General features: G+C 54.8%; 2 protein-coding genes across 2 annotated transcripts; both read left to right on the top strand.

Annotated features, from left to right (window-relative positions):
• The first annotated feature begins 322 nt into the window (after positions 1-322).
• LOC119858450 (solute carrier family 22 member 6-like) lies at positions 323-13,613 on the top strand. Its single transcript, XM_043519166.1, has 10 exons — positions 323-821; positions 1,171-1,274; positions 2,564-2,718; positions 3,324-3,492; positions 3,893-4,016; positions 5,661-5,770; positions 9,219-9,433; positions 9,914-10,022; positions 10,287-10,490; positions 10,618-13,613. The coding sequence occupies exons 1-10, from the start codon at positions 450-452 to the stop codon at positions 10,688-10,690; spliced, it is 1,635 nt and encodes a 544-aa protein (XP_043375101.1). The 5' UTR covers positions 323-449; the 3' UTR covers positions 10,691-13,613.
• A 1,241-nt stretch (positions 13,614-14,854) lies between these two features.
• LOC119858754 (solute carrier family 22 member 6-B-like) lies at positions 14,855-22,988 on the top strand. The gene is made up of 10 exons (XM_038410088.2): positions 14,855-15,289; positions 17,672-17,775; positions 18,143-18,297; positions 18,742-18,910; positions 19,261-19,384; positions 19,623-19,741; positions 20,317-20,534; positions 20,995-21,103; positions 21,751-21,954; positions 22,361-22,988. Exons 1-10 carry the CDS (start codon positions 14,921-14,923, stop codon positions 22,431-22,433), a joined length of 1,644 nt encoding a protein of 547 aa, XP_038266016.1. The 5' UTR covers positions 14,855-14,920; the 3' UTR covers positions 22,434-22,988.
• The last annotated feature ends 4,372 nt before the right edge of the window (positions 22,989-27,360 follow it).

Genomic DNA, 27,360 nt, shown 5'->3' on the forward strand with positions numbered 1-27,360 from the left:
ACCAGTGCCCGGTCCCCAGTGCCAGGGCAGAGGCAGTGCCTGGTCCCCAGTGGCTGTGCCCAGTCTGGCGCCAGCCTTCTCTCTTCAATCCCAGCCCTGGATCCCAGTTCCCAATCTCCAGTGCCCACTACCCCGTGCCTGTATGCCAGCTTCCTCCTTGTTAGCAGCTGCCTCTAATTGTGGGGAGAAGAGGGGAGGGCACTCTGGGTTAGCAGCATAACATGGCAGGAGTCAATCGTTAACCTCTCTCCCCACCTTCCCCTCTGCTCCGTATATAAGGCATCCAGGAACTGGGAAAAGCTGCTCCTTAAGGGAACCTGTGCCCATCTCTCCCTGCGGGTGCCTGTGTCTGTCTCTCCCTTGAGGCGCCCGTCTCTCCCTGCAGTCACCCCAGGAGGGGCTTGTGCCCATCTCCCCCACCATCTGGTGTCCCTGCCACCCCCCCAGCCATGGCCTTTGGAGACCTCCTAGAGAAGGTGGGCAGTGCAGGTCCCTTCCAGCTCCTCTGTGTCCTGCTGCTCACTGCACCTGCTCTCCTCATTGCCAGCCACAACCTGGTGCAGAACTTCAGTGCTGTCTCCCCTGAGCACCAGTGCTGCCCCCTGCCACCAGGCACCAATGCCAGCTGGGTGGGCAACAGCACTGCAGCTCATGGGGGGCTCTCCCTGGACCCAAGCCCAGAGCAGTACTGTCGCTTGGCGGGCATCCATGGGCAGCATCCAAGACCCAATGGTTTCCTGGGCAGGGAAAGTGAGACAGAGCCCTGCCGGGATGGGTGGTACTACGACCGCAGCACCTTCTCCTCCACCATCGTTACTGAGGTATGGCTCATAGCCCCTTTTCTTCTCCGCTGCCCCAAGGCAGAGCCATGGAGTGGAGGCAGGGATGGGGGGACCCATGTAGGGGGAGGGGATAGAGTGAGGATTGTGGGGAGAGAGGGGAGGGGAGGTGGGGGATAAAGAGGGATGGGAACTGGGAGGACGGTAGGGGAGAGAGAGGATGGGGAGAGCTGGGGAGGGAGCCAGAGAAGGGTGTGGGGGAAGGTTGGGTGCTGGGGGATACATGGCTATGGAGTTCCAGTCCCCCAGGTCAAACCACTGACTGGGAGGGGGCCCCCTGGGGGTGCCACACCCTGTCTCTGTGGGCATTGACTCTCCGTCTGTCTGCCAGTGGGATCTGGTGTGTGATCTGGGCCCCCTCCCGGCGCTGGCACAGATGCTGTTCATGGCAGGGGTGCTGCTTGGAGCCCTCCTCTTCGGAGTCTTCTCGGACAGGTGGGTGAGGCGGGGGCGTCCCCTGAAACTAACATCCCCCACCCTGGATCAGATCCCCTCTCCCTGCTGCCCTGGCTCAGACCAATGGGTCCATCCAGCCCAGTATCCCCTCTACCCACCCACCCCTGGATCAGACCAATGGGCCCATCCAGCCCAGTGCCCCTCCGCCCACGCCGCCCTGGCTCAGATGCATGGTCCAATGCTAGGTCATTCCATGACGCATGGAAACACTCCCTGGGTTGAGAAGCACCCTACATTTGCAAGTGGTTTACCCCTCACTTGTCACTGGCCGGTTATTGATGCTCAGCTCCCCAGCACCACCTGTTAACCATGGGTTGTGGGTGTCAGCCCCGGCTGTCAGCGAAGACACGTCCGTAGCTGATCGGCGCTCAGCACTCAGCCAACAGGCGTTAGCAAGGGCTGGTTATTGACAAGGGGTCCCACCCTTTGCTGCTTCTGTTGTCCCAGCACTTGTACACACCCTGCATCCCTCCAGCCCCTGCACAGCTCCCTCTGCTGCATCCAGCCCCCTCTAGTTCAGGGACACGCTGCAAGCCCCCTACCACTGCCTCATGCCAGGGTCACCCATTGTCCCCCAGTGCCAGGGACTGTGGGCACACCCCCTTCCCCCCATGTTCCCTTATCTACCCTCCCCCATTGTTATTTGTCTGGGAGATGTCATTTCTGCCCCCCCCCCCCCCCGTTACACTCTGTTGGGAGGATTGGCAGAGCTGAGATGGAGTGCTGTCAAGTTGCTAGTTCATTAATTGATGCCCTCAACCAGTTTTTTGAACTCGGGTGCTTGAGGCTGTGGCTCTGCTAAAGTGCTGCTGGGGCTCCGGATACCCTCCATTTCCCTCTTCCAGTTGTGCCCAAATTCCCCATAGGGTTTTAGCAATTGGTGCCTGGAACATTCCCTGAAATTCTGGGCTGGATCAGACGCAGCACTCAAAGATTATCGTGTTGCAGACAGAGCGAGAAATGCCAGGGAATCAAGTGTATGGCCAAGCTTGGTTAGTTACAAGTTACTGGCTATCGATGATCAGGGATCAAGTGCTGGTCACTTGTTTCGATGATCAATTATTTACCAGTAATGATCAGTGAGCTGGGGCAGTTGCTGTTGATCAGTGATTATCAGCTGTCAGTTACTGACTCCAAACAATCACAGATGCCTGATGGAGTGCTGCAGTTTCCTGTGGCCGTGAGTACCGCAGGTGAACAGTCTGCCATGTGAGAGCTGTGTTGCTCTCTCTGGGGTCTTACTCTGAAAGCTCCCCTCTGTGATGCAGGTTTGGGCGGCGGGTCATCCTGCTGTGTTCTCTGCTGTTGGTGGCTGTCATGGGAACCGGGGCTGCCTTATCCTCAGATTTCCTCACCTATTGTGCCTTCCGCCTGCTGAGTGGGGTCGGTCTGTCTGGCTTCCTCCTCAACTACATCTGCCTCAGTGAGTATCCCCAGGGCAAGGGGAATGGGACAGGGCCTTTCTCCTCTAGGAGGCACCAGCTACAATCCAGTTCCAGGGCAGGGGGACCAACAAGCTTGTGGGGGGACAGGATACAGAGCTGTCTGCTCCACTGGGCACTGTCTCCAATCTGGCTCTAGAGTCGGGGCACTGGCTGGCTTCAGGGGGTGGAATATGAGGCCTTTCCTCTCCAACGGGCACTGGCTCCAATCCGGCCCCAGAGCAGAGGGACTGGCTGGCCTAAGAGGGTGAGGAATGGGATATGGGGCCCTTCCCCATAGTGGGCACCAGTTCCAATCCAGGTTAATGATGCCTAGGGACCTTCCCCATCCAGTGTCCCATTGCATAACATGCAATGAGTTTGCTATGTCTCAGCCCAGTTCCTAGCAGGAATATCTCAGCTGGCCCTAACTGTGGGAGGCTCGAATAGGGAGGCTGAAAGGGCTACAGAAATGAGCCTGCCCTGTCCCCAAGGCTGGCCTTGGCTGAGGCCCATGAGTGATGGGCGTGGGGAGGGGCTTGGTCTGAGAAAGGGGCTCAGGAGTCACCCCCCAGCTCAGATGTTTCATCCCTCTGCCCCTGCCCAGGTCTGGAATGGGTCCCCACCAAGTCCCGCGCCCTGGTGGTGACATGGCTGAGTTACTGCAGCACAGCAGGTCAGGTGGTGCTGGCTGGCCTGGCCTACATCATCCGGGACTGGCGCTGGCTGCAGCTGGCCATTTCCACCCCCTTCTTCATCTTCTTCCTCTGTGCCTGATGAGTCCCCTATCCTCAGAAGGGCCTTGGAGAGGAGTGGGGTCCAGTGGCGAGAGCAAGGGGCTGGGAGCCAGGACTCCTGGGTTATATCCCCTGCTCTGGGTGGGGAGTGGGGTCCAGTTGTGAGAGCAGGGGGCTGGGAGCCAGGACTCCTGGGTCCTACTCTCTGCTTTGGGAATGGAGTGGGGTCTAGTGGTAAGAGCAGGGGAGAGGACTGCGTTCTATTCCCAGCCTTGCCACTGCTTAACTCTGTGACCTTGGTGGGGGCAAATCACATCCCCCCATGCCTCAGTTTCCCCCTCCATAAAACAGGGGGCTGAAGAACTGACAGCAAAGCTCTTTGAGATTCCCCCAGGGATCAGCCCTGTCTGAGTGGAATCCTGGCTCCTCCCTTCTGCAGGTGGATCCCGGAGTCCGCACGCTGGCTCATTGTCAACCACAGGCCTGCAATGGCGCTGAGCAACCTGCAACGGGTGGCCCGGATCAACTGGAAGCAGCTGGCTGGGGACAGCATCTCCCCGGAGGTGAGCTGATACCCTTTGACCCCTAGGGGTACAGCATGTCCCAGCCCTGTTACCCAGCTGGAGCTGGCCCTGGCGAGGGGGATGAGAGGTCCTTGGGGAGGCCCCAGTTGGGTTGGCACCTGGCCCATTTCCTCACCTGCATGGATTCGGGAGCTGGGAAAGCTGAAAGGGGGCAGGGTCTTGTCCAGAGAGGAGCCCCCACCCCAAACACAGTGGGGGCAGCGAGGGGGGTGGAAGTTCCTTCGTGGGGCATGAAGATGGGGGGGCAAAGGCGTGAGGGCAAGAGGTGCATGTCACACGGGGCGAGGGCCTTAACCCATCTAGGGTTGAAAGGGCTTCATCTCTCCAGCCAGCCAGTCCTGTGCACACTCATGTGTCCGTCCCTTCCTCCCCCACATACCTGTCCATCCCTCCCTCCCCACACATACCCGTCCATCCCTCCCTCCCCCCCACACCCATCCTCGGTCCCTCCCCAAACATATCCATCCATCTCTCCTTACCCACACACACCCGTCCATCCCTCCCTCCCCAAACATATCATCCATCCCTCCCTCCCCACACACACCTGGCCTCTGTCCCTCCTTCCCCACAAACACCTGTCCATCCCTCCTTACCCACACACCCCCGTCCATCCCTCCCTCCCCACACACACTCGTCCTTGGTCCCTCCCCAAACATATCGTCCATCCCTCCTTACCCACACATACCCATCCATCTCTCCCTCCCCACACACACCCGTCCTCTGTTCCTCCCCAAACATATCATCCATCCCTCCTTACCCACACACACCCGTCCATCCCTCCCTCCCCACACACACCCGTCCTCTGTCCCTTCCCAAACATATCGTCCATCCCTCCCTCCCTACACACACCCGTCCTCTGTCCCTCCCTCCCTACACACACCCGTCCTCTGTCCCTCCTTCCCCACAAACACCTGTCCATCCCTCCCTCCCCACACACACACACGTCCATCCCTCCCTCCCCCACACACCCATCCTCGGTCCCTCCCCAAACATATTGTCCATCCCTCCTTACCCATACACACCCGTCCATCCCTCCCTCCCCACACACACCTGTCCTCGGTCCCTCCCCAAACATATCCATCCATCCCTCCCTCCCCACACACACCCTTCCTCTGTCCCTCCTTCCCCACAAACACCTGTCCATCCCTCCCTCCCTCCCACACCCGTCCATTCCTCCCTCCCCTCACACACACGTCCCTCCCTCTCTCCGGCCCATCCGTCCTTCCATCCCTCCCTCCCCACATGCACCTTTCCATCTATTCCTCCCCACACACAGCCGTCTGTCCCTCCATTCCTCAATCTGTTGCTCTGGGGCTGGCCCTCTCCCAACATTCAGGGCTGGGATTTGCCCCCTTCCCCCATTACCCTCTCCTAGTGCCCAGGCTCCCAGGGTAGATGCCAAGGCCAGAGGCCATGGTTGGGGTCTCGTGCTGAGCTCCTGCCTCCAGCCTCAGCCCTGCGAGGCTCCCAGCTGAGGCCAAGATGGGGGATGGGGCTCTGGGGCTGGCTAGGTCCTGGGCTGGGCGAGTGGGGCCAAGGGAAGGGGCGAGTCTGTGTGCAGCCTCCTCCTCGCCTGGGGCCCTGAGTGGCTGGGGCACTGCTGAGCCACCTTCTCTCTCCTAGATGGTGGAGAAGGTGGGGGGCAGCCTCCCTGGGAAAAGCACATGCTCCTGCCTGGGCCTCTTCCACACGCCGGCCATGAGACGCATCTCCTGCTGTCTTATGAGTGTCAGGTAAGGGCCCTCTGCCTGGCCAGCCTGGGGCTCAGAGCCTCCAGCACCAGGGAGTGACCCTTCCGCACCCCGGAGGGGATGGACAGAGCCATACATCTACCACGGGATAAGGGTACCTATCAGGGGACAGCTAGATGGTGCAGGGTGGAGGGGTAGTGTTGAACTGGATAGAAGGTCAGCTGTGGTGATAGACAGTTAAGGAAAAGAGGATCCATGGGGAGAGGGAGGGATGGATGGATAGTCGAACATCTAGGATTTAGTAATATGGATGGATGGACACAGATACATCTTCCTGGACCTAAGGAGGAGATGGAGGGACAGAGGTACTCAGGTATCCCTGTGAAGATGGGTGGATGGATGGATGAACACAGCTAAATCTCTGAGGAAAGGTGGAGGGATGGACAGAAGGACACATCTATGAGGATGGATGGGGAGGGATGGACACAGATGAATCTCAGAGGATGGACAGCAGAGGGATGGACACAGATGTATCTAAAAGGATGGACGGGGAGGGGTGGTCACAGATGTATCTAGGAGGATGGACGGGGAGGGGTGGACACAGATGTATCTAGGAGGATGGACAGAGGAGGGATGGACACAGATGTATCTAGGAGGATGGACAGGGGAGGGATGGACACAGATTTATCTAGGAGGATGTACGGGGGGAGGGATGGACAGGGAAGGGATGGACACAGATGTATCTAGGAGGATGGATGGGGGGAGGGATGGATACAGCCGTATATACGAGGATGGATGGGAGAGAGGTGGACACAGATGTATCTAGTGTAGTAAACCCAGGACAAACACTACAAACGGGGGGGGAGTGTAGTAATCAGTCCCAGAAGGTTAAAAGGCCCCTCCCTATCCACTGACGAGAGGTAACCATAGGTTAATAAGGTTCAGCTGAAAAGGGATTCCTAGAGAACCAATTAGGTTCAGCTGACTCCAACTGCTTGAGACCTTTTTAAACCCTCCACTGTTAGGAAAGGTGGTGGAGGAGTGAGAGAAACAGGGAAGCTGCCAGTAGGCTGTGTGCAGCAAGACACTGAACCTTTCCAGGAAGGGAGGCTGCATTCCCTCCCCAGAAGGGAAAGGAAAACATGCACAAGGGACTGACTGAGGAAAGATGTAGCCTGACCTTGTGCCACCTAGTCGGACTGCTTTGCCCAAACCTGTGTCTCCAAGGCTAAAAAGAACTGAGCCTGCTGAGGCGAACAAGGTACTTTGCCACACATGGTGTGAGCGGTGGGATAAGCGAGTGAGGCTCTGTGGCAAGCCATCTCAGGTCAGAGTAAATCACCCCAAAAAACAAACAAACAAATAAATGGAGGATGTAGTGAAGGCATTGGTACAGGCCACTGCGGCCCAACAAGAGGCTACCAGGGTACAGATGGCTGCCCAGCAGGAGCCAGTGTGAGTCCAGCAGGAGATAAACCAATTACTGATGAACCAGGCAGCCCAAGATCGAGCCACCCTGAATGAAGTGGTGAACCAGTTAAAAGCCCTGACCATGCTGAGGCATGGCCCCCCAGGGGGCCCAGCCGTTGCAGACAAGCAACTATTTACAGAAGATGACCGTGGACAATGACATCGAGGCATATCTCCTCGCCTTCGAGAGGACAATCCTGCAGGACGCCTGGCCCCAAGACCAGTGGGCAGGTATCCTGGCTCTGTTTCTGTGCAGGGAGGCCCAGAAGGCCTATTTTGACGACAACAGAAACAGCTATGGATTACTCCCAACTGAAGGCGGAGATCCTGGCAAGGTCAGGCGTGACGCCAGCCATAAGGGCCCAGCGCTTCCACAAGTGGAAATACCGGAACAACAAAGCACCGAGGTCCCAGCTATTTGACTTAATCCACCTCGCCCGGAAGTGGCTCCACCCCGAGAACAACGGCCCGGAGAAAATTGTGGAAATCCTAGTGTTGGACAGGTACATGAGGCGGTTGCTGCCGGACATACGAGGGTGGGTCTGCCAAAATGATCCCTCCTCCTATGATGAACTAGTTTCCCTCATAGAGAGACACCTAGCAGCCCAAGAACTTTCTCGGACCACCGGGGAGGAAGGCACCAGAATCGGAGACAAGTCTCTGCGCTGAGGCCCCAGTTTGCCATAGCGCCAGGCCGGACTATGGAGGGGAGGAAGGAGGCTGAAGAACAGCCGGAAGTCCCGGAGAGACTTGAGGACTGGGGGAGAAAGGCTCGGGGGGTAAAGCCCAACAGCCCAAAAAATAGGGGGCTACCCCAAGCCAGGTACTGATGTTATGCATGTGGCAAATTGCGGCATATCGCTGCCCAATGCCTGAATCTAGAAGAGCCCATGCAGTGCGAACTGGGAGATATAGGAGGACCATGTGATCTAATAAATCTAGTAGGGGTTGTGAAGGTCCCTCATAGATACACTCGCCCCGTTCAGATGAATTGTATAGAGACCACCGCGTTAGTGGACTCAGGAAGTGTGATCACGCTGGCCTCAGGAAATCTGGTTGGGCAAGACTAACTATCCTGGGCCAAGCGCTCAGGAATATCCTGTGTGCATGGGGATGTTAATTACTACCCGACCATCCCCGTAAAAATAGAAGTTCTCGGAAACCCCACTAAGGTGACGGTGGGAGTAGTTCCTTATCTCCCCTACCTAGTCTTCATCGGACAAGAATTCCCAGGATTTGATAGTCTACTCCCTGGAGAGGAGGCGGAAGGAAATAATGAATCCAGGATCCAGGAGATGGCCCCAATAGTTAACCCCCCCAGCCTTCCATGAATTTGCCCAGGATTTGTTCTCTCCGCCTGGAAAGCCCAGGAAGACTCGGAGGGAACGGAGGGCGGTTAAAATGAGGGGAAGGGAATGAATCTTGGCCCAGTACCAGAAATCTACGCTTGTAGGGAAAAGAGTTGGCCCAACGGACAGCGGGACTGGGCCGGAGATCGATGACCCTGTCACTGGACCTAGTTCCCCAAGGTTTTCCTTGAGTGGGAGAAGGAGGTAGATCCCCCTGAGTTTGGACAAATGGGGCCCTCTCTCAGGAATTTTGGACAGGATCAGGCCAATGATCCAATATACAACAGTAGGCTGGATATACAATGATTCAATATACAACAGTGCAGCAAGACACTGAACCTTTCCAGGAAGGGAGGCTGCATTCCCTCCCCAGAAGGGAAAGGAAAACAGGCACGAGGGACTGACTGAGGAAAGATGTAGCCTGACCTTGTGCTACCTAGACAGACTGCCTTGCCCAAACCTGTGTCTCCAAGGCTAAAAAGAACTGATCCTGCTGAGGCGAACAAGGAACTTTGCCACACTAGGAGGATGGACAGGGGAGGGGTGGACGCAGCTGTATCTAGGAGGATGGATGGGTTGTTTCTACCCCTGATGTCACAACCTGGCTGAGCTCTCCATGTTGCCTATGAGTCCTGCCCGGCCCTCTTACCCATCTCTGCTCTGCTCTGCAGCTTTTCTACCAACCTGGCCTACTTCGGGCTCTCCATGGACCTGCTAGCCTTTGGCCTGGACATCTTCCTGGTGCAGACATTCTTTGGGGCCATTGACATCCTGGCCAAGATGGCCTGTGCCCTGGCGCTGAGCTACTTTGGGCGCCGAGCCATCCAGGCCAGCTCCCTCATCCTGGCCGGAGTCTTTCTCCTGGGGAACATCCCTGTGCCCAGAGGTAAGGAGCCCCCTGGAGCTCCAGGTTCTCAGCCCATTCAGCTTCCAGCAGTGATGGGAGCCAGGTTGGTCCCACTGAGCTGGGAAGTGGGGGAAGCCCTTGTGACATGGCTCTGCCAAGAGTCTCCTGTCCCATGACCTTCAGGAAAGACGGCTCAGGGGTTAGAGTGGGAGGGTGGGGCTGGGAGTCAGGACTCCTGGGTTCTATCCCCAGTCCTGGAAGGGGACTGGGGTCTGGTGATTGGAACGGAGTGGGCTGCTGGGAGTCAGCTCTCCTGGATTCTATTCATGGCTCTGCCTTGGACAAGCCACTTCACCTGTGCAGCCCCATGCCTCATTTTTCCCACTGTGAAATGCTGCCGTGATACTTTGCATGGCTCATGTGGCAGCTGTGACATGGGACCGCAGTGACTAAAATCTGCACGGGGCTTTGTGATCTCCAGAAAGGTCAGTTCCACATCCCCATTTCTCCCCTCTCCAGAGATGCTGATGGTGCGACTGGCTCTGGTGGTGCTGGGAAAAGGATGCCTGGCTGCCTCCTCTGTCTGCTCCTACCTGTATGGGGGAGAGCTCTTCCCAACTGCTGTCAGGTAAAATCAGGACTGGGATTCCCCATCTCTCTGATTGTATAAACAACCCCTGTGCCCCTCCCCAGGGGCAGGTGCATCTCAGCACTGGGTGAGGGATCTCTGTATAAATAGCCCCTGTGACCCACCCCAGAGATGGCTGCCGCAGTGCCGGGCAAGGGCTCCCTGTAACAACAGCCTCTGTGCTCCACCCCAGAGGCAGCCTCATCTCTGTGCCGGGCATGTTATTATTGTTACAAGTCTCTCAGAGCATGCTGTGTCTGGCAGGCAGACAGGCACTGGCTTCACCACTGTGATGGCTCGTCTGGGTGGCATGGTGGCCCCGGTGGTGCTGGTGGCCGGGCAGCAATTTCCCTTCCTGCCGCTGGTGATATTCGGGGTGGCTCCCATCGTGTCCAGCATCGCGGCCTGCTTCCTGCCAGAGATGCACAATGTCCCCCTGCTGGACACCATAGAAGAGGTGGAGGACAGGTGTGACTCACAGGCTGCTGGGGTATATCTCCTGCTGCCCTTTCCCCCTGCAAACCTTTTCCTTGCTTGTCAATCCTTTCCCACCTGCCCTTTCCATCCTTTTCACACCCTCCCTCTTTTGTTCCAGAGCCAGGAGGAAAGGCGAGGAGACGCCCGCCAGGGAAACTGTGGCTCACATTGTCCACTCAACCAGGATCTGAGCAGCATTCCCTGCCACCCAAAACCCCCAGTCCTGGCCCCCCAATGCACAGGTGCAGGCTGCACCAAAAGGCCCACGTGAAAGGAGGAACCACCTGCTGTTCCCTTTGCAACTTAGGAATCAGCCCCCTTAAAGAGACAGGGCAAATGGGGGGTGGGGGATTCTGAGTTGTGTCACTGAGCTGCCCCACAGTGGGGGGCCCTACGCCTCACATGCAGGGAGCCTGTGGGGCATGGACAGAGCAGGGAGACACCTCCCTAAACAACTTTTCCAGGTGTGACTGTACCTGCTCCCCTTGCTGGTGTATATTGGCCTGACACCCGCTCCTCCCTCTGGTCCGGCAGGGCTGTCACTGGCCCGGGCTGTCACTGGCTCCCCCAGGTTTTGTGTATTGGCCTAACACTCGCTCCTTCCTTTGGCCTGGTTGGGCTGTGAACTGGCTTCTCCTGGTGATGTATATTGGCCTGACACCCACCCTGCTACAGCATCTGTGGCCCATTCATGAGATGCAGGTTTCTGTCCTGCTGCGAGCTGAGACCCAGCCAACAGATTTCATAGCTGCTGATGAGCGACTACCAAGCTGGGCTTGGATTGGATCCTGTGGCTGAACTGATGCTCTTGGGGCAAATTGAGCAGAGTGGGGAGAAGGGCCTGGGGGCTCTGAAGGTGTCGATGGCTCCCCATTAGGTGCAGGGGGCTGGGGGCAGCTAGTAGCTCAGCTAGGCTGTACAGGAGGTGGGGCGGTTGGATCCAATCTGTAACATTCACCAATGGGGCTGGAGTTTGGAGTGACCCCTCTCTGTGGGGTATGAGCCCCCAGGCAGCAGGGACAGGATCTGTGTGTGTGTGGGGGTGCCTAGGTGAGATTTCCTGCACTCGTTCCTGTGGTCTTCTGTACATTTTGTAAATAAATCAGCCACACTAAAAAATTCCCCTTGCTCCATGTCCTTGATCCCTGCACACCAACCACCCCATAGAGTCAGGGCTGGAGCTCCTCTGGAAACGGGCGGGGAGCATGTTTCTCTCTCCAGAAAGTGTTGATATTTTCAGCAAAAATCTAATTATTTGGATTCTGAAATGCCACTGCAGTGCCTTGTGGAAGATATAGTTTGGCAGCCTCCTGCTCCTGCCTTCTCTGTGAGATGGGTGCCCTGGTAACTACATCTCCCATGATGCACCATGATCTCCCCTCTTGTAGATGGGAAGGGAATGCATTTTGGGAATCCCTGACTGGTGCATCATGGGAAATGTAGTTTGAGTGCCTCATTCTCCTCTAGACTGGGCTCCCTGGATAGACTGCATTTTCCCATGATTCACCACACTCTCCCCACATGGAGGTGATGCGGGTCAGAGCCAGGCAGGCTACTGCACGGGTACTGGGGACCATGTGCATAGCAGTTTCCACACCTAAAGAAGCTATGTCAAGTGATGGCTACTAGCAGAAGGGAGAAGGGTGTCTGGTGATATGAGCACCCCTGTATTACCCCTGTGCTGTGGTAGGAGATCCTAGGGGGAAGACTGGAGGGGACAATCTAGCCCTGGATACCAGGTGAATCTCCTGTTCTGATCATCCCAGACAGTAATCACCAATCTATGTGGATTAGCAGGGCTGCCGAGAGGGGCACTCCAGTGGTGGATGGGTGTAGAGCTAGGGAGGGGTAGGTTGGGGGCACCCAGGGATGGTGGGTGGAGGGGCAGAGGGGGTGCCCCAGTGGCTGGGGTAAGGCAGAGAAGAGGGATGTGCAGTGATAGATCAACAGACCCACAGTTTAGGCTGCAGGGGAAGATGAGAAGTGCATGTGGGTCTTATCCAGGATGATTTCAGATGATCTCCCAAGTTTTCTATTGGGCTGGCCCTGAACTGGAAGATCTCCTTGGGCTGGTGCCTGCAGGGGCATTCCTGGCCCAGATCCCTCCTGGGGGTACAGGAAGGGCCCCCTGCCTGCAGAGATACTGCACTCCCCTCACCCCCATACACACACCCAGGGCTGCCATCTGGAGAAATAATGTGACCAGCTGAGTGCTGTGGATGCAAAGCAGAGCAGAGCGCCAAAAGAAGCGAAGCAGCGGTGGCCTGCCACACAGGAACAGAGCTCCAAGCTGCTCGGCAGCATGCGGGCTGGCCGATAGGGCAATGACTTGAACAAAAGGGGCCACTGATGTGGAGTGCCCAATGTGACACCCTGGCACCCCAATATTCACCACTGTCATGTAATTAGGATATGTTTTGTACAAAGTAAGCCTTGTGAGATATCGTTCTAAAAGTCTTGATCCATTAGACAGTAATATCTCATCGGATTGTATGTGCTATTGTTGTATGTGAAGTTCTGAAGCTTGGCTATGTATGTGTTACTGAAACATGTTGTGAGGTTGAAAACACCCACAAGCAGCCTTTCAGGTACAACAGTAAAAAGGCCAAACCATGTTAATGGCTTATTGAGGATAAGCACAAGGATTGCCCCAGGAACTGCTACAATAGAAACTTCTCAGAGATAACACTACACGATGGGAACGGTTTGACCCAGGTCACAGCAAAAGAGCTTTCCAGTAAGTGGGAAAAAGATATAAAAGGGGGGAAATGACATTATGGGGGGACCTCACTCTCCCTACAACAACACACCTGGAAACACCTGAGGAACAAAGACTGAACTGTGGGAAGTGATGGTCACAGGCTAGAAGGATTTGTAGTCTGTGTATTAAATCCTGGGAAAGCCAAAACAGCTTGTGCCTGAAGAATCTGCCAGCCTGTTTATCACTCAGGGTAAGAATTTGCTAATTTATATCCTACCTATCTAGTGTGTTAAGCTCAGTTTGCGTTTTTTGTTTATTTACTAAGGTAATCTGCTTTGTTCTGTTTGTTCTGTTATTATTGTCACTTAAAATTTACCTTTTGTAGTTAAACAAGACATAAGTTTATTATTTCAAAACCCAGTTTGTGCAATTCATATCAGGGTGGGAAAGCTGTGCATATCTCCCTCTCCCTTGAGGGAGGGGACTATTTTTATGAGCTTAGGCTGTACAGATCTCTCTATACAATGAAAGACAATATGATTTTGGGTTTACACCCCAAAAGGAAGTGTGCACGTGAGTGCTGGATAAAGTCCTGACCTGAATCCTCCCACACAGCTGATTTCAGTCTGTGTCTGCAGCTGCGTGTGGCCTTACTTGTGTGTGTGCTAGAGAAGACTTGAGGGCCTAGCATAGCAAGGACAGGGTGAGGAAGCCCAGGCTGGTGGAACAGGTGGGCTCAGTGAAACCCCAGCATATCAAGTGGCATCCTGGACGTGGAGTCCAACCCATCACAGGGAGAATAATCCATTCTTTGTCTGTTTGGACTGTGAGTTCTTCCGGACTGGAACGATCTTTCACTGTGCAGCACCCGGCACAATGGGGGCCCTGATCTCAGTCGGGGTGTGTGCAGCACCCGGCACCATGGGGCCCTGATCTTGGTCGGGGTCTGTGCAGCATGTGGCACCATGGGGCCCTGATCTCGGTCGGGGTTGTGCCGGGCCTGGTACAGGACCTCACTCATTCTCAATCCAGGTGTCTAGGCTCTACCCACCCACAAAGTTCAGTGCCAGGCAGGGGGAAGGCTGTGACAGGGGTCTGCTCCCATTCTGGCTAAATCCTCTCTTACCAAATGCAACACTCCTGTCTGTTGCCCACCCAGGCCCAGGGGAGCCCACTGGGTTTCCGTGGCTCGTTAATGCCACATGGTCTCAGAAGCGTCCGTGATGTGGGGTAACTGGAGCGGGATGAAGTGGACTCCACAGCTTCTGACCACGTGAGCCATCACCTGGGAATGACTGTTAGTCATGGGGGCGAATAGGAACACGAGCCCTAGAGGGAAATGCCCCAGTATCCCATTCCCCACCGTCCCTACCAAGCTAGCACCCCACCCTGGGACTGGATTGGTGCGAGCACCCCCCAGAGGGGAAAGGGTCTGTGTCCCATTTCCCATTTTGTGACCTGGCTACTCGCCTCCTCCCTTCCCCCCGCACCTTAGTAGATGAGTAATGCTTCTGAGAAGTATGTCCTCTGCTGGACCTTGTTCCCTTCCCCACTTCCTCCATGTTCTCAGCCTCCTACCTGACTCTGCCCTTGATGCTGGTCAAAGATTTACCAGGGCCAAAGGCCAAGCTAGGACAGATAGATTTATTGCTATACGAGCCAGGGGCTCTGGAGAAGAAGAGCAACCAGGCAGTCAGGAAGAGGTTTCCACACAGCCTCCATGGCCCCTGGAGTCCAGCTGGAGAAGGAGCAATGCATGGGCTTGTTCCAAACCATCCTCGTCACCCTGGTCTTCCTTCCTCTCCTCATGGTGGCCTCCCATAACTTCCTGCAGAACTTCACAGCTGCTGTCCCCAGGCACTGGTGCTACATCCCGGTGGGAGACAATGACACCACAGAGGTGACAGGAGACTTGCTGAAGATCTATGTTCCTATGGATGACAACCAGGAGCCAGACAGGTGCCTGCGGTTCAGCACCCCACAGTGGCAGCTCCTGGCCCCCAATGGAACCAGCACCAACGCCACTGAGCCCTGCCTGGATGGGTGGGTGTACGACAGGAGTGTCTTCAACTCCACTATCATCACTGAGGTACAGTGCCAGGGGAGCATGAGGGATCATTTCAGGGGAGTGGGGACCTAGAGCTGTGACAACATCATGGGCTGGTTATCTATCCTTCCACCTACCACCTGTCCATTCACCTACCCATCTATCTATGTCCCCATCTAACCACCTATCCATCCATCCACCCCACCCCCTCGGTATTGTGCTCTCACCATAGTATCTGAGCCTGTCTCATGCATTAGACTGGCATAGTAAGGTGCCTACTGTACTACATGGCATCTCTGGCTCTCCTTCCTCTTGGGAACATACAGACTGTGCTTGATGTAGGGGGCTGTTGGATCAGTTTGGTGGTAAAGCGTTATCTAACAAGCAGTGGGGCTATCAGGCTGTGGCTTAGCTTCATGTCCTCTGGAAGTTCTCCCCTAGACCTGAACCACGCCTTATCTCTGTGGCAGCTAGCCTGGGCTTTGTGGTCGCCCTGGCCCTCCAGGAGCTCCCTCCCTTGGCTGGCCCTACATGGAGGAGATGTCTCCGCTGTAGCTATGATCTGATCCATGAATGCCTTTGTAGACCAGGACCAAGGCTGTGACCTGGCAGGGCCTGGAGCAAAGGGGGGTGCTCACAGCCTGGTGGTGCAGGGACCCCTGTGCTGCCCTGACTCACTGGAAGGAGCCCTTGCATTGACTGCGCAGTCAACACCAGCCAGGAGGTGACACAGGGCAGGGCTTCTGAGCCAACTGGAGGTGGGAGGAGCTAGCCTGGAGGCTGCCTGGTTGGCCAAGCTCCATGATGACTCAGTGAGACCCTGAGATGCCCCCTCGGAGGTTTCATCACCTAAGCAAGGCCCAGCTAGTTCAGTAGTTGGGAGGATCTGAAGGAGTGCCCAGCTTCTCTGGGGAGCCAGGTGGGGGGCTCACTAGAGCTGCTTTTCCCATGGAGTCTGCACTGATTGTGCTGCTGCAGGGAGAAGGGAGGTGGCTCCCTAGGGGGTGCTCTTAGTGCTGACCCCAGCAGTAAGGGATGTCGTGTCACAGGGAGCCAGCTGGGTGGCTCAGCAGGGGGTACTCTCCCCTCTGCATTGGTGCTGTCCCCAGCGTGGCACCGAGAGGCTCTGTGCTTCAGGGAGCCGAGTGAGGGGGGACCTCAGTAGGGGGTACTGCCCCCTTGCAGGCAGTGCTGACTCCAGTACCCCAGTGCAGTGCTACGGGGTGCTGTGCTGCAGGGAATGGGGGGGCCTCAACAGGGGCTGGTGTGCCATGGAGCATCTCTAGGAGGGCCGCACTCGGGCTCAGTCCTGCTCTACAGGGTGGGCACTGGCCAGTCCCTACACAAGGGGCGGGAGACTTAGTATCCCTCCCCGAAAGATGGCGCCTCTGCCTTAGCATCACCCCTCCTGGTGCTGCCCAAGGGCCTGTGCCTCTGTGCCCCTCCTGCCAGCCCACAGGGGCCTGCTGTGGCAGAAATTCAGCCTGAGCCACCCCTCTGAGAGCTGGGATAATGGATGACAGTCCTGGTGTTTTCCTTGGCGTGGATCCTGTGCCAATCCCTTTTCCTGCTCTTAGCTCACCCATGACATGTCGTGCTGCCAGCTGCCCCATGCCCAGCTGGGTTACACAGTAACCCGCTTGGAACAACCCATGATCCCCTGGTCCAGGCCTCACCCATCATTCCAGACTCCAGATTTGGGGGAGGGAGGGGGACACAGACGGGGACATTGTCCTGTCCCCCCAGCCCTTGTGCGGGGCAGTGGAAACTCAGCTCATCCTGGCTGCATGGACAGCGCCGGGCCAAGGCAGGGAGAAGGGCTTTGTTGGCAGCAGTGGGTGGCACAAGGGAGTGAGTTGGAATCAACAGGGCATAAAAGGGACAGAGAGCATTTGAAGGGCATGTGTGCTGGCAGGCTTGGGCACAAGATATGGGGGTCACAGGACTCAGGTGGGCATGGGAGCTGCAGGTGGGCATGCACAGCAAGGGAGGTTTTGGGTGGCACAGGTGGGCATGGACAGCAGGGGCAGCTGGAATAGCGCTGGTGAGGATTGACAGGAGGAACAGCTAGGATGGCCAAGCTGGGCTCTGACCAAGTGGGCCCAGGTGGGTACAGGTGAGCTCAGATGGTACAGTAGCATTGGGGTGTAGGCTCTTCTCAGCCTGATGCATTCTGGGTCGTCCTCCCCTCGCTCCCCCTAGATATGGAGGTGCTGCTGATTGTCCTGAGTGCTGCCAGGGTTCAGATACTAGCCAGGGCTCAGGTAGCTCAGGTGGGCACTGGAGACATAGGTGTGGTTCCTGGCCCTTTGTGCCAGCTGTGTCCCTGGAGCCCATCTGACTATGCAGTCAGCCCTTTGCCCAGCAGCGCAGGGTGCCATGGGGCATCCTTGAATTCACACCCCTCTCCCCACTTCTCCCCAGTGGCACCTGGTCTGTGGCCAGCAGGATCTCAAGGATTTTGCCCAGTCCATTTACATGGCGGGGGTGCTGGTGGGAGCGCTGGTCTACGGGGGCCTGGCGGATAGGTGAGTAAAACAATATCCCCCTTCCCTGCCCCCCAGGAGCACCCCATGCACCCATCGAGCCTAGTATCCCCCTTCCACATCAGCCCCATGGACCCATCCAGCCTGGTATCCCCCTTCCACATCAGCCCCACAGGCCCATCCAGCCTAGCATCCTCCCTCCCATCCCCCGTCCCCTCCGGATCAGCCCAGACTGGTATCCCCCCATGAATCAGCCCCATGGGCCGATCCAAACTGTTATCCCCCCTGCATCAGCCCCATGGGCCCATCCAGCCTAGTATCCCCCCCATTGCCCCCCCCAGATCAGCCCCATGGGCCCATTCAGCCCATATCCCCCCTTTCTCCAATGGTATTGTCTCCCCTGCTGCAGGCTGGGGCGCCGGGCACTGCTGCTCTGGTCCCTGCTGCTGGTGGGTGTGATGGGCACTGGCGCCGCCTTCGCCCCCAACCTGGTAGCCTACTGTGCCTTCCGCTTCCTCAGCGGCACGGGTACTGCGGGCTTCATCCTCAACAGCATCAGCCTGAGTGAGTGGGGGAAGGGCTGGGGGTGGGGAGCTGGCATGGGGGAGCTGAGTGTGAGGGACCTAGGGTACTGGGGTGTGGGTGTGTGAAGAATGGGGGGACAGTGGGGTGTGTGTGCATAAGGGGAGATGTTTGTGGGGGGGCTGGAGGTGTGGGCTGTGGGGGAGCTGTGATGGGGGCTTTGTGTGAGAGGAACTGTGGAATTTTTGGGGGGCTGTGTGGGAGGGGGGAATGTGAGGGAGGTTATTTGCGGAGGGGACGGAAGTGTTTATGGGGGTCCTGGTGGCAGGGTCTATGTGTGGGTGCATAGGGGGCAGCTCTCCCCACACTGCCCCATCCTGGGCCCACCCAGTGCAGAAGGGTGCAGGGTTGAGCCCCACTCCCCAAAGTTGGGCAGGCAGCTTGAGGTTGGAGGGTGCTGCACCTCACTCTACTCCTTGCCCCCAGCCATGGAGTGGATGCCATCCCAGTCCTGGACCATGGTGGCCACCGTCCTCACCTGTAGCCTGACGCTGGGCCAGCTGGTCCTGGCTGGACTGGCATACGCCATCCGTGACTGGCGCCAGCTGCAGCTGGCATCCTCAGCGCCCTTCTTCCTCTTCTTCCTTTACAGCTGGTAGGTGCCCTTGGGGTGAGGGGCAGGGGACCACACATCCACAGGGAGCCATGGCTCCAGGAAGGGATGGCATTATGGGCTCAGGAGCCGCAGGATCCTGTGTCTGGGAGCCCAGAGGGGACCCACACCCCATGGCAGTGGTAGCCTGTCGCCTGGTCCAAATGGAGACTCTGCAACCCTGTTCCCCTCTGACAGGGTCTCCATTTGGCTAGACCAACTGGCAGGGAAGCACAGAATCCCAGATCTGTTGCCCAGAGTCCAGGGGACGTGAGTGCCCGGTCTTCAGCAGGCACCATGCCCTCCCCTCTATCTCTCTCTCTGAGCCCAGGTCCAACTGCTCCCTTCCCCAGGTGGATCCCAGAGTCCGCACGGTGGCTCATCGTCAAGCACAGGCCTGAGATGGCGCTGAGGAACCTGCGACGGGTGGCCTGGATCAACGGCGAGAAGCTGGACGGGGAGGGCATCTCCCTGGAGGTGAGGGGCACAGGGTACCTGGCAGGGTCTAGTGGCTAGAGAGGGGTGGGGCTAGAAGTCAGAACTCCTGGATTCTATGCCTGGCTCTGGGAGGAGAGTGGGGTCTAGTGGTTAGAGATGAAGGGGCTGGGTGTCAAGCCCCAGGGTTCTCTTTCCCTGGCTCTGCCCATCCCCCCTCTGGAGAGGAGGTATGATTTCTCCATGCTGATCTCAGCTCCAACTTTCTCTCCCTCCCCAGACACTGAAGCTGGAAATGCAGCAGAAGAAAGAGAGCTTGGGGCCCTCCCGGCACTCTGCCCTGGAGCTGTTCCAGACAGCGCCCATGCGTGGGATCACCTGCTGCCTTATGCTGGCCTGGTAAGGGGCTCCCCTTGCCCCCATCTGTATCCCCCGGCTAACAATACTAGTGCGATGAACTGACTGGGGAGGGTGGTTGCACCATTGCCTCTTGTTGAGGGGGATTCCTCTGGGCTTAGATGGCAGGAAGATCCGAGTTCTAGTCCCCATGCTGCTTAGCCCCCCAGAGAATTCCATGGTCAGGATGGGAGCAGAGTGTTTATCCCCACAGCACTGATTTAAGCTAAGAGGAGGTATGGGGGAGGCTCAACTTTGCTTTGGTCCCCCAGTGGCTGGGTTTGTCATGGGGCAGGGAGTTTCTTCAGTGGGGAGAACCCCCTAGAAGTAAATGTGGGTGTCACTAAAACCCTGTGGGGATTCACCCATGTGAACAGGAAAGTTCCCCCCCTCACCACACCCGAGCAGCTGGAGACAAAGACAGATAGAAATGGGGAGGGAGAACCAGACAGACCAGAGGAGGGGGAGAGACAGATCGAAGAGGGAGAGAGAGACAAACAGATGGGAATGGGGCTGGGAGACAGTCACTCCCCCTTTGAGCCCCTCTCACTCCAGTTCTCCCCACCCCCATCCGGCAGGTTCTCCAACAGCTTCTCTTTCTATCACCTGGCTCTGGACCTGCAGCGCTTCGGGGGCATCAGCATCTTCCTGGTGCAGCTGATCTTTGGCGCTGCGGACGTGCCCTTCCGCATGCTGGTGGCCGTGGCCGCCAACCGCCTGGGGCGCCGGCTCACACAGGCCGCCTGCCTGTTCCTGGGGGGACTTTTCATCCTGGCCAGCATCCCCGTGCCGCAGGGTGAGTCAAGCACGTTCAGCCAAGTCAGCATAGCATTCCCCGCTGCCCCGGGCTTCACCAGCCCCACCCAGATCAGACCCATGGGCCTGGCCAGCCCAGTAGCCCCCACTTCCTGCCATCTCATATCAGACCAATGGGTCCATCCAGCCTGGTATCCCGTCCTCCCTGCTGTGCAGGAAACCGAGCCAGTGATGGTGCGGTGGAAGCTGCGGTGGCTTTGGGAGTGGGAAGGAGGTTCAGCCAGTGGCCGAGATTATAGCCCCAGGGGACTGGTAAGCGACCAGTGCCCCTGCCCAGCTATGGTGCCGTGCAGCCCCAGCGTGGTGGGTTTGGTCCTGGGCTGCCCATCACCCAATGCTGGGTCTCTGAGTTAGTGACAGGCACCTCCAGAGCAAAAATTGGGATGTAGGCTCTTCTCAGCCTGATGCATTCTGGGTCATCTTCCCCTCGCTCCCTCTAGACATGGAAGTGCTGCTGATTGCCCTGACTGTCTTGGGAAAAGGGCTCTTCTCCTCCTCCTCCAGCTGCTCCTACCTGTACACCACTGAGCTCTACCCTACCGTCATCAGGTGAGTGGGGTGGCACCCTCTGCTGGACAGCATCAATGGAGGCAGCATTGCCTGAAGCATAGGGAGCAGGGTTGGGAGTCAGGCCTCCCGGGTTCTAGTGACTTGGGATATTCAAGCTAATCCCCCCCACATGGTGAGGAATGATTCCCTGAGGCCCAGTCCCATTGCTCAGGTACAAGATGTCCCTCCCTGAGGTTCCCTCCTCATTCAGCTAGTCGCTCCAGTCCCTCCTCAGCTGGGACATGGCTGAGCTCTGTGGGTGTCTCCACTCGTCTGCACCCTCCGGTCCTGCTGGGGCAAATCCTGCTGAACCTCCCCATTTGGCTGGGACACTCCTGATTTCAGCTTCCCCCGCCTGGGGTCTCAAGCGCTGCTTTAGTGTCCCATTGGGGGAGCCCTGGAGCTGTGCCTGGGGCAGATCTTGATGGAGGGAGGGAGCCAGTGATGTATTTATGTATCCATTGGGGAGGTGGAGCTGAGAACTGATGGGTCTGGAGTGGGAATGAATTGATTTGACTGCAAGGGGGTTATGCAAATAAACAGTTGTTTATTCATAAAATATGCAAATTAGACCATCTGCTCATTTGTATAAAGTATCCACCCTTAATAGAATTTCTCAATTCTTTGTGGCTTCCCCTTCTTCCCAGGCAGACAGGGCTGGGGGTCACCAACATGATGGCTCGTCTGGGAGCGGTGGCAGCCCCCATGGTGCAGATGACTCAGGCCTTTGTCTCCTTCCTGCCCCTGCTCCTGTTCGGGGCAGTGCCCATCACAGCTGGAATCCTGGTCAATTGCTTACCAGAGACCTTGGGGGTCCCACTAGCCGACACGATGAAGCAGATGGAGGACAGGTGGGTACGATGGGCACTGTGTGAGGGCTGGGGGCTGGGCGTGGGATAGATTGTGTGTGTCTGAGCATGAGTGTATGTGTGTGAGCCAGAGAGTGTGTGTACATGGACACAGGTGTGTGAATGTATGATAGATGGATGCAGTGTGTGTGTGCATGGATAGAGGGATGTGTATGGGGATGGCTGGATAGATAGCTGGGGTGTTTGGGATGACTGGGGTGTGTATGCATGGCGATAGTTGGATAGCTAGCTAGCTAGGAGGTGTGTATGGGGATGGATAGAAGGACAGATCTTAAACACTTTACACAAGCCTTGGATGAAAGGACAAAGAGTCATTAATTATTAATTGTTGCTTTTAATGATCCAGCTGTTTGATGCTTTTGTTCTTCTCTTCTCCCTTTGTTTTCAGAGCAAGAAAGAAAAGGAGCAAGAAAGAGGAACTGAAGAAAGAAGCCAGGGGAACGAAGAAAACCAAATTCTAAACACAGGCTCGTGCGTCAGGCACTGGACTGGGATTCTAGAGACCTGAGTTCAAATCCTGGCTCCCTGTGTGACCTAGGGCATGTCACTTCATTGCTCGGTGCTCAGTTTCCCCATCTGTAAAGTGGGGCTAATGATGCTTCCCTGCCCAGTGGGGATTATGGGAATAAATCTATTAATATGTGGGAGGCTCAGACACTAGCATGACAGGCCCCACTGCAGAACTAGACAGAGACAGAACCAGACAACCAGCTTTTTATCACAGAAGCAAAATCTTGAAAGGGTCCTTTTTATCTGGGATTCTCTGGCTTAGATTTTTAGTTTTTTGGTTTTCATTTGCCACAGGATCAAGAGGGGATACATTTCTTCCCACTAGGATGACTGTAAACCCTTAGAGAGCTGGCATATTTAAGTCTTTCCGGCAGATATCCAATACTACCATGGAATTGACCCACTTGCAGTGTTTTTCACAATTGATTTACACATGGCTCATCAGGGACTAGCAAATGCTGGGGCAGAATTGGTAGATTGGACTCTGAATCAATTTGCTTAGCACATATTAACGTGACAGTGTTTTATTCTGTATACTTAACCTTCCTTCGTATCCACTAGCTGCATGGAAAATTCCCTTTGCTAGGAAGGGTTTTGACATGGAAAGCCTTTTGTGTGACCTCAGTTGAAATGCACCTTTTCAATATTACTGCCCCTTGGCCATAGCTGGTGTCAGAACCTTGTAAATTGGTTTCCTATCAGAGGAGAAGTAAGTGAGACAGAATCAGTGGGTATTTTCTTAGTGTAGCTTGTTCATCCCCTGCGCTATATGCACCAGTCCTGGAACAGAGGTGGACAAAACGGCACGACAGACAATCCGTTCTTTCTGTAAACTCTGCCCAAACACCCATACCCAGTTCCCAGGGAGCTGCTTTGCCCCCCGGAACTGATGTGATTTAAAAAGATAAAAGCAAAGAGCAAATTCTCTTGCTGCTTGAAAGAGCAGCACATCTGGAAAGAAAATAACTGCATCACAAAACCAACAATGGTGGCTTCAAAGACTGAACACTGGGGAAAATAAATTGTAAGGCTATGTGTGACAGTGCCATCTGGTGACACTCCCCCATAGCAATATTAGCTGACCAGAAGCCATGCTGAGGAATCAATAGGATGCTCTTCTTCCTGAAGTTGTACTGACTGCAGTGGTCCAAGACTGGGGTTAGTATGGGCCATATGCAGCGTGTGTTTGCTATGTTAAGTAACCAGGTGGGACAGCCACCTGCTAACACCCTGGAGTCACAAACTGGTCCAATTCTGGTTTCCAAATGGGCACTGGTTTGTTGTGATGGGCTCCAACTGCTGGATCCCACATGCTGCTTAGCCCCCTATGTCTGGGAAGTGACTGATCCCGGTCCCTGTGCTGAGTCTCCCAGGGATATACCCCACATCTGACACCCTTCTTGAGCAGTGGGACTTCAGCTGCCTAGACCCTGGAAACAGTGTCCCAGTCCTCCCAAGTCCCAAAGTTGCTTATATATTTCTCCCCTGGAGTCTACCTGGCTGTGGGAATCTTGGTTTTCCTAGTTACACCATTCAGGGATAACTCAGCAGTAAAGGAAGGAAGTGCACAGACTTAGCAACGGAATTCCTTATGCAGGCGTGTGCACTTGCACACAAAGCAGGGCTCATTCCCTCCAGCTGGGGGCAGCAGGGACACACACAAACACACACACACACACTCTCTGAAAGCATTGGAGAGTTACAGGTTTATGGAAAACAGCAAACTTCTGCACCCCATCCCCTCTCTCTAATCTCAGCCTCCTTTACAAGGCCCTGGGTTTGGTCCCAGCCCTTTGTGAAGGCAACTGTTCCTTCTGTGTCTTGTGTCTGTGGCCATGGAAATGCCACCCTCTGGCTTGGAGAAGCACAGTCTCTGCCCCTGTGGATCAGGTGCAGCCGCATGTTCAAGCTTCTGGGGAGAGCGATTCCCTTTGGCCCTGCCAGTAGCTACCTGATTGTTTCCTCAGGAGACAGCCATTCAGTGCTGATGCCCTTTGATCGCTCGGTCACATCTCACAAACTCTCACAGTAGCTGTGAGTGTTCAGAAGTTCGCACTGGTATTTGGGATTTGCATTTCAGCTGTGCCTAAGAGCCCCACTCACGGGCCAGGGCTCCATTGTACTAGGTGCTGTACATTATTATTTCATAGCTGGTGGAGGCCAAGCTGTACACCTGATGAGAAAGAACAGCATCATATTACTGGTTTCAGAGTAGCAGCCGTGTTAGTCTGTATTCGCAAAAAGAAAAGGAGTACTTGTGGCACCTTAGAGACTAACAAATTTATTAGAGCATAAGCTTTCATGAGCTACAGCTCACTTCATCGGATGCATTGTCATCGGACAGCATCATATTACTGTCTGGTTTCAGAGTAGCAGCCGTGTTAGTCTGTATTCGCAAAAAGAAAAGGAGTACTTGTGGCACCTTAGAGACTAACAAATTTATTAGAGCATAAGCTTTCGTGAGCTACAGCTGAGCTGTTAGTTGTTAGTCTCTAAGGTGCCACAAGTACTCCTTTTCAATTTAACAAAGAAATTGATATGTACCAGGCTTGTTATCCCAAGGGGAGTCTCTGACACATTTCCCACCAAACACATTGCTTCAGGTAGAATAAACAAACAAATTTATTAACTACAAAGATAGATTTTAAGTGGTATTAAGGCAAAAAGAGTGTTACCAAAATAAAATATAAGCACGCAGTCTAAACTCTCAATCCTATTAGATTGGGCAACATCTAGATTAAGCAGTTTTTCTCACCCTGGATATTGCAGTCCTTAAAATACAGATTTGTTCCTTAAACCTGGGCTAATCTCCTCTGTTGGAGTCTTGTCTTCTTCTCAGTGTCTTAGTTGCTTGAAGCGAAGGGGGCAGCAGAAGAAGGGCCCAGTATGTGTCCACTCTGTCTGTTTTATACCCTCAGTCATGTGCTTGGGGGTACATGTCCAGGCATGTCAGGGGGACATTGCTGAGTCTCTCCAAGCAAAGTTGAGCAATTCCCCTGGTGTGGCCTCATGCAGGTGAATCAGTGCATTGTAGTTCCCTTGCTGGACAATGGCTGTTGATGGGTTGTTTGACACTCCACCTGTTGCCTCTGGGAAGCTAATATCTGGCTGATTCCCCAATTTACAGCATGTTTTAGCATGACCACCGTACAACAAAATTCTCATAACTTCATATGCATTAATGATACGCATATATAGATAGAGAAATGACTTTCAGCAGATCATAACCTTTCCCCGATACCTTACCAGGCATGCTTTATATGTACGATCACGATTATATGAAAATGAGGAATATGGGGATTACAGTACACTCCCCCAAGGTATAGAATGTCACACTATTGTTATTTGTTCTCTGTACTGAAGTAGCACTAGGAGTTGCAATCACAGACCAGGCCTCAATTGTGTTAGGAGCTGTACAAACACAGAACAAGTATAGGAAAGGAATTATGTAACCACAGCTGAAGCTGCTGCCCATCGTGGATTCTCCACAATCTTCCTGCTTTCCTTGTGGAAGGTTCGGTTTGTGGGGTTTTGGCAGCTGCCAGGAGAATTTGGGGAGACCATAAGATGCCACAGCATCCCCTCCATGTGCCATGCTGCTGCCTGGGTTGTCATGATGTTGTTGTGCTCGATGCTGCAGCAGCGTATGGACACCAGCTTGCGGTGCTGTGCCACAGTGAGGGCACTTTGCATGTGCTGCCATGGTGGCATTTCTGCATTGCCACCAGGAGGACATTCTAGTGCAATTGGGTGATGTTTTGTCAGTGCTTTTATCCATGCCAATTGTTGTCATTTTCCTGGGGTGCAATGGCATTGTAACAACACGATGAAGCACTATGACATCACAACACAGCTAATCATAATGTGATATCAGAATGTGACACACTGACATCACAAAACAGCACTGTAACATCATGAGGGAGCACACTAACATCACAATACAGCTAGCATGAAGGTATCACAGTCTTACACAGTGACATCATAATATAGTGCTAGGACATCACAAGGGCAATACAATGACATCACAATGCTGCACTATGACATCAAAATACAGTGCTATGATATCACAATGTAACACAGTGATGTTACAATGCAGCACTATTATAGTTGTTGTTCATCAAGTTTAGTATGGTAGTGCCTAAGGACCAGCCAAGAATGGTAGCCCATTGTGCTAAGCCCTACACAAACACAGTGTAGCAGGCAGACTCTGCCTCTATGATCTTACAATCGCAATAGATCAGACAAACATAGCGTGGGGGAAGGGGTACCCTACACAGGCAGAGCAATCTATATGATGGCAGCAAATAGCATGTTAGTTTAATGATTTTTGGGGGTGGGGAGGGTTTATTTCGGAGCGGAGAGGCTAAATGGGAAGAAAGGTGTAGAAAAGGATGATGAGGCGGACAGGGCAGGGGAGGAGAGGGTAAGAGAGACAGGTGTAGAATGAAGCAGGATGAAGAGAGTGTGAGGGAGGTAGAGGGTTAGAGCAAACAGCCAATCAGCACATGGCAGAGAAAGTTCAACCAAAACTGTGGGCAGTTCTCTGGCTGTCCAAAAGGTCCTTGTTTGGGCTGCTTTTGCTCCTTCCAGCTGGAGTCTCTGGCTGGTTTAATAGTTTCACAGTTTAAGGCTAGAAGGGACCATTAGATCATCTAGTCTGACTTCCTCTATGTCATAGGCCAGAGAATTTCACCCAGCTACCCCTATATTAAGCTCAAATATTTTAGTTAACATCACAGATAAAGCATTTCAGTCCTCGGCAGACTTGAACTGTTATGTGCTACAGGCATGGCCCTGGCTGGGCCCCATTTTATTATGGCATCACAGGGAGGTGAAATGACACCACAAAGGAGCACAGTGACATCACCACACAGAATG

Source organism: Dermochelys coriacea, chromosome 7 (genome assembly GCF_009764565.3).
Source record: "Dermochelys coriacea isolate rDerCor1 chromosome 7, rDerCor1.pri.v4, whole genome shotgun sequence".
Lineage (NCBI taxonomy): Eukaryota > Metazoa > Chordata > Testudines > Dermochelyidae > Dermochelys > Dermochelys coriacea.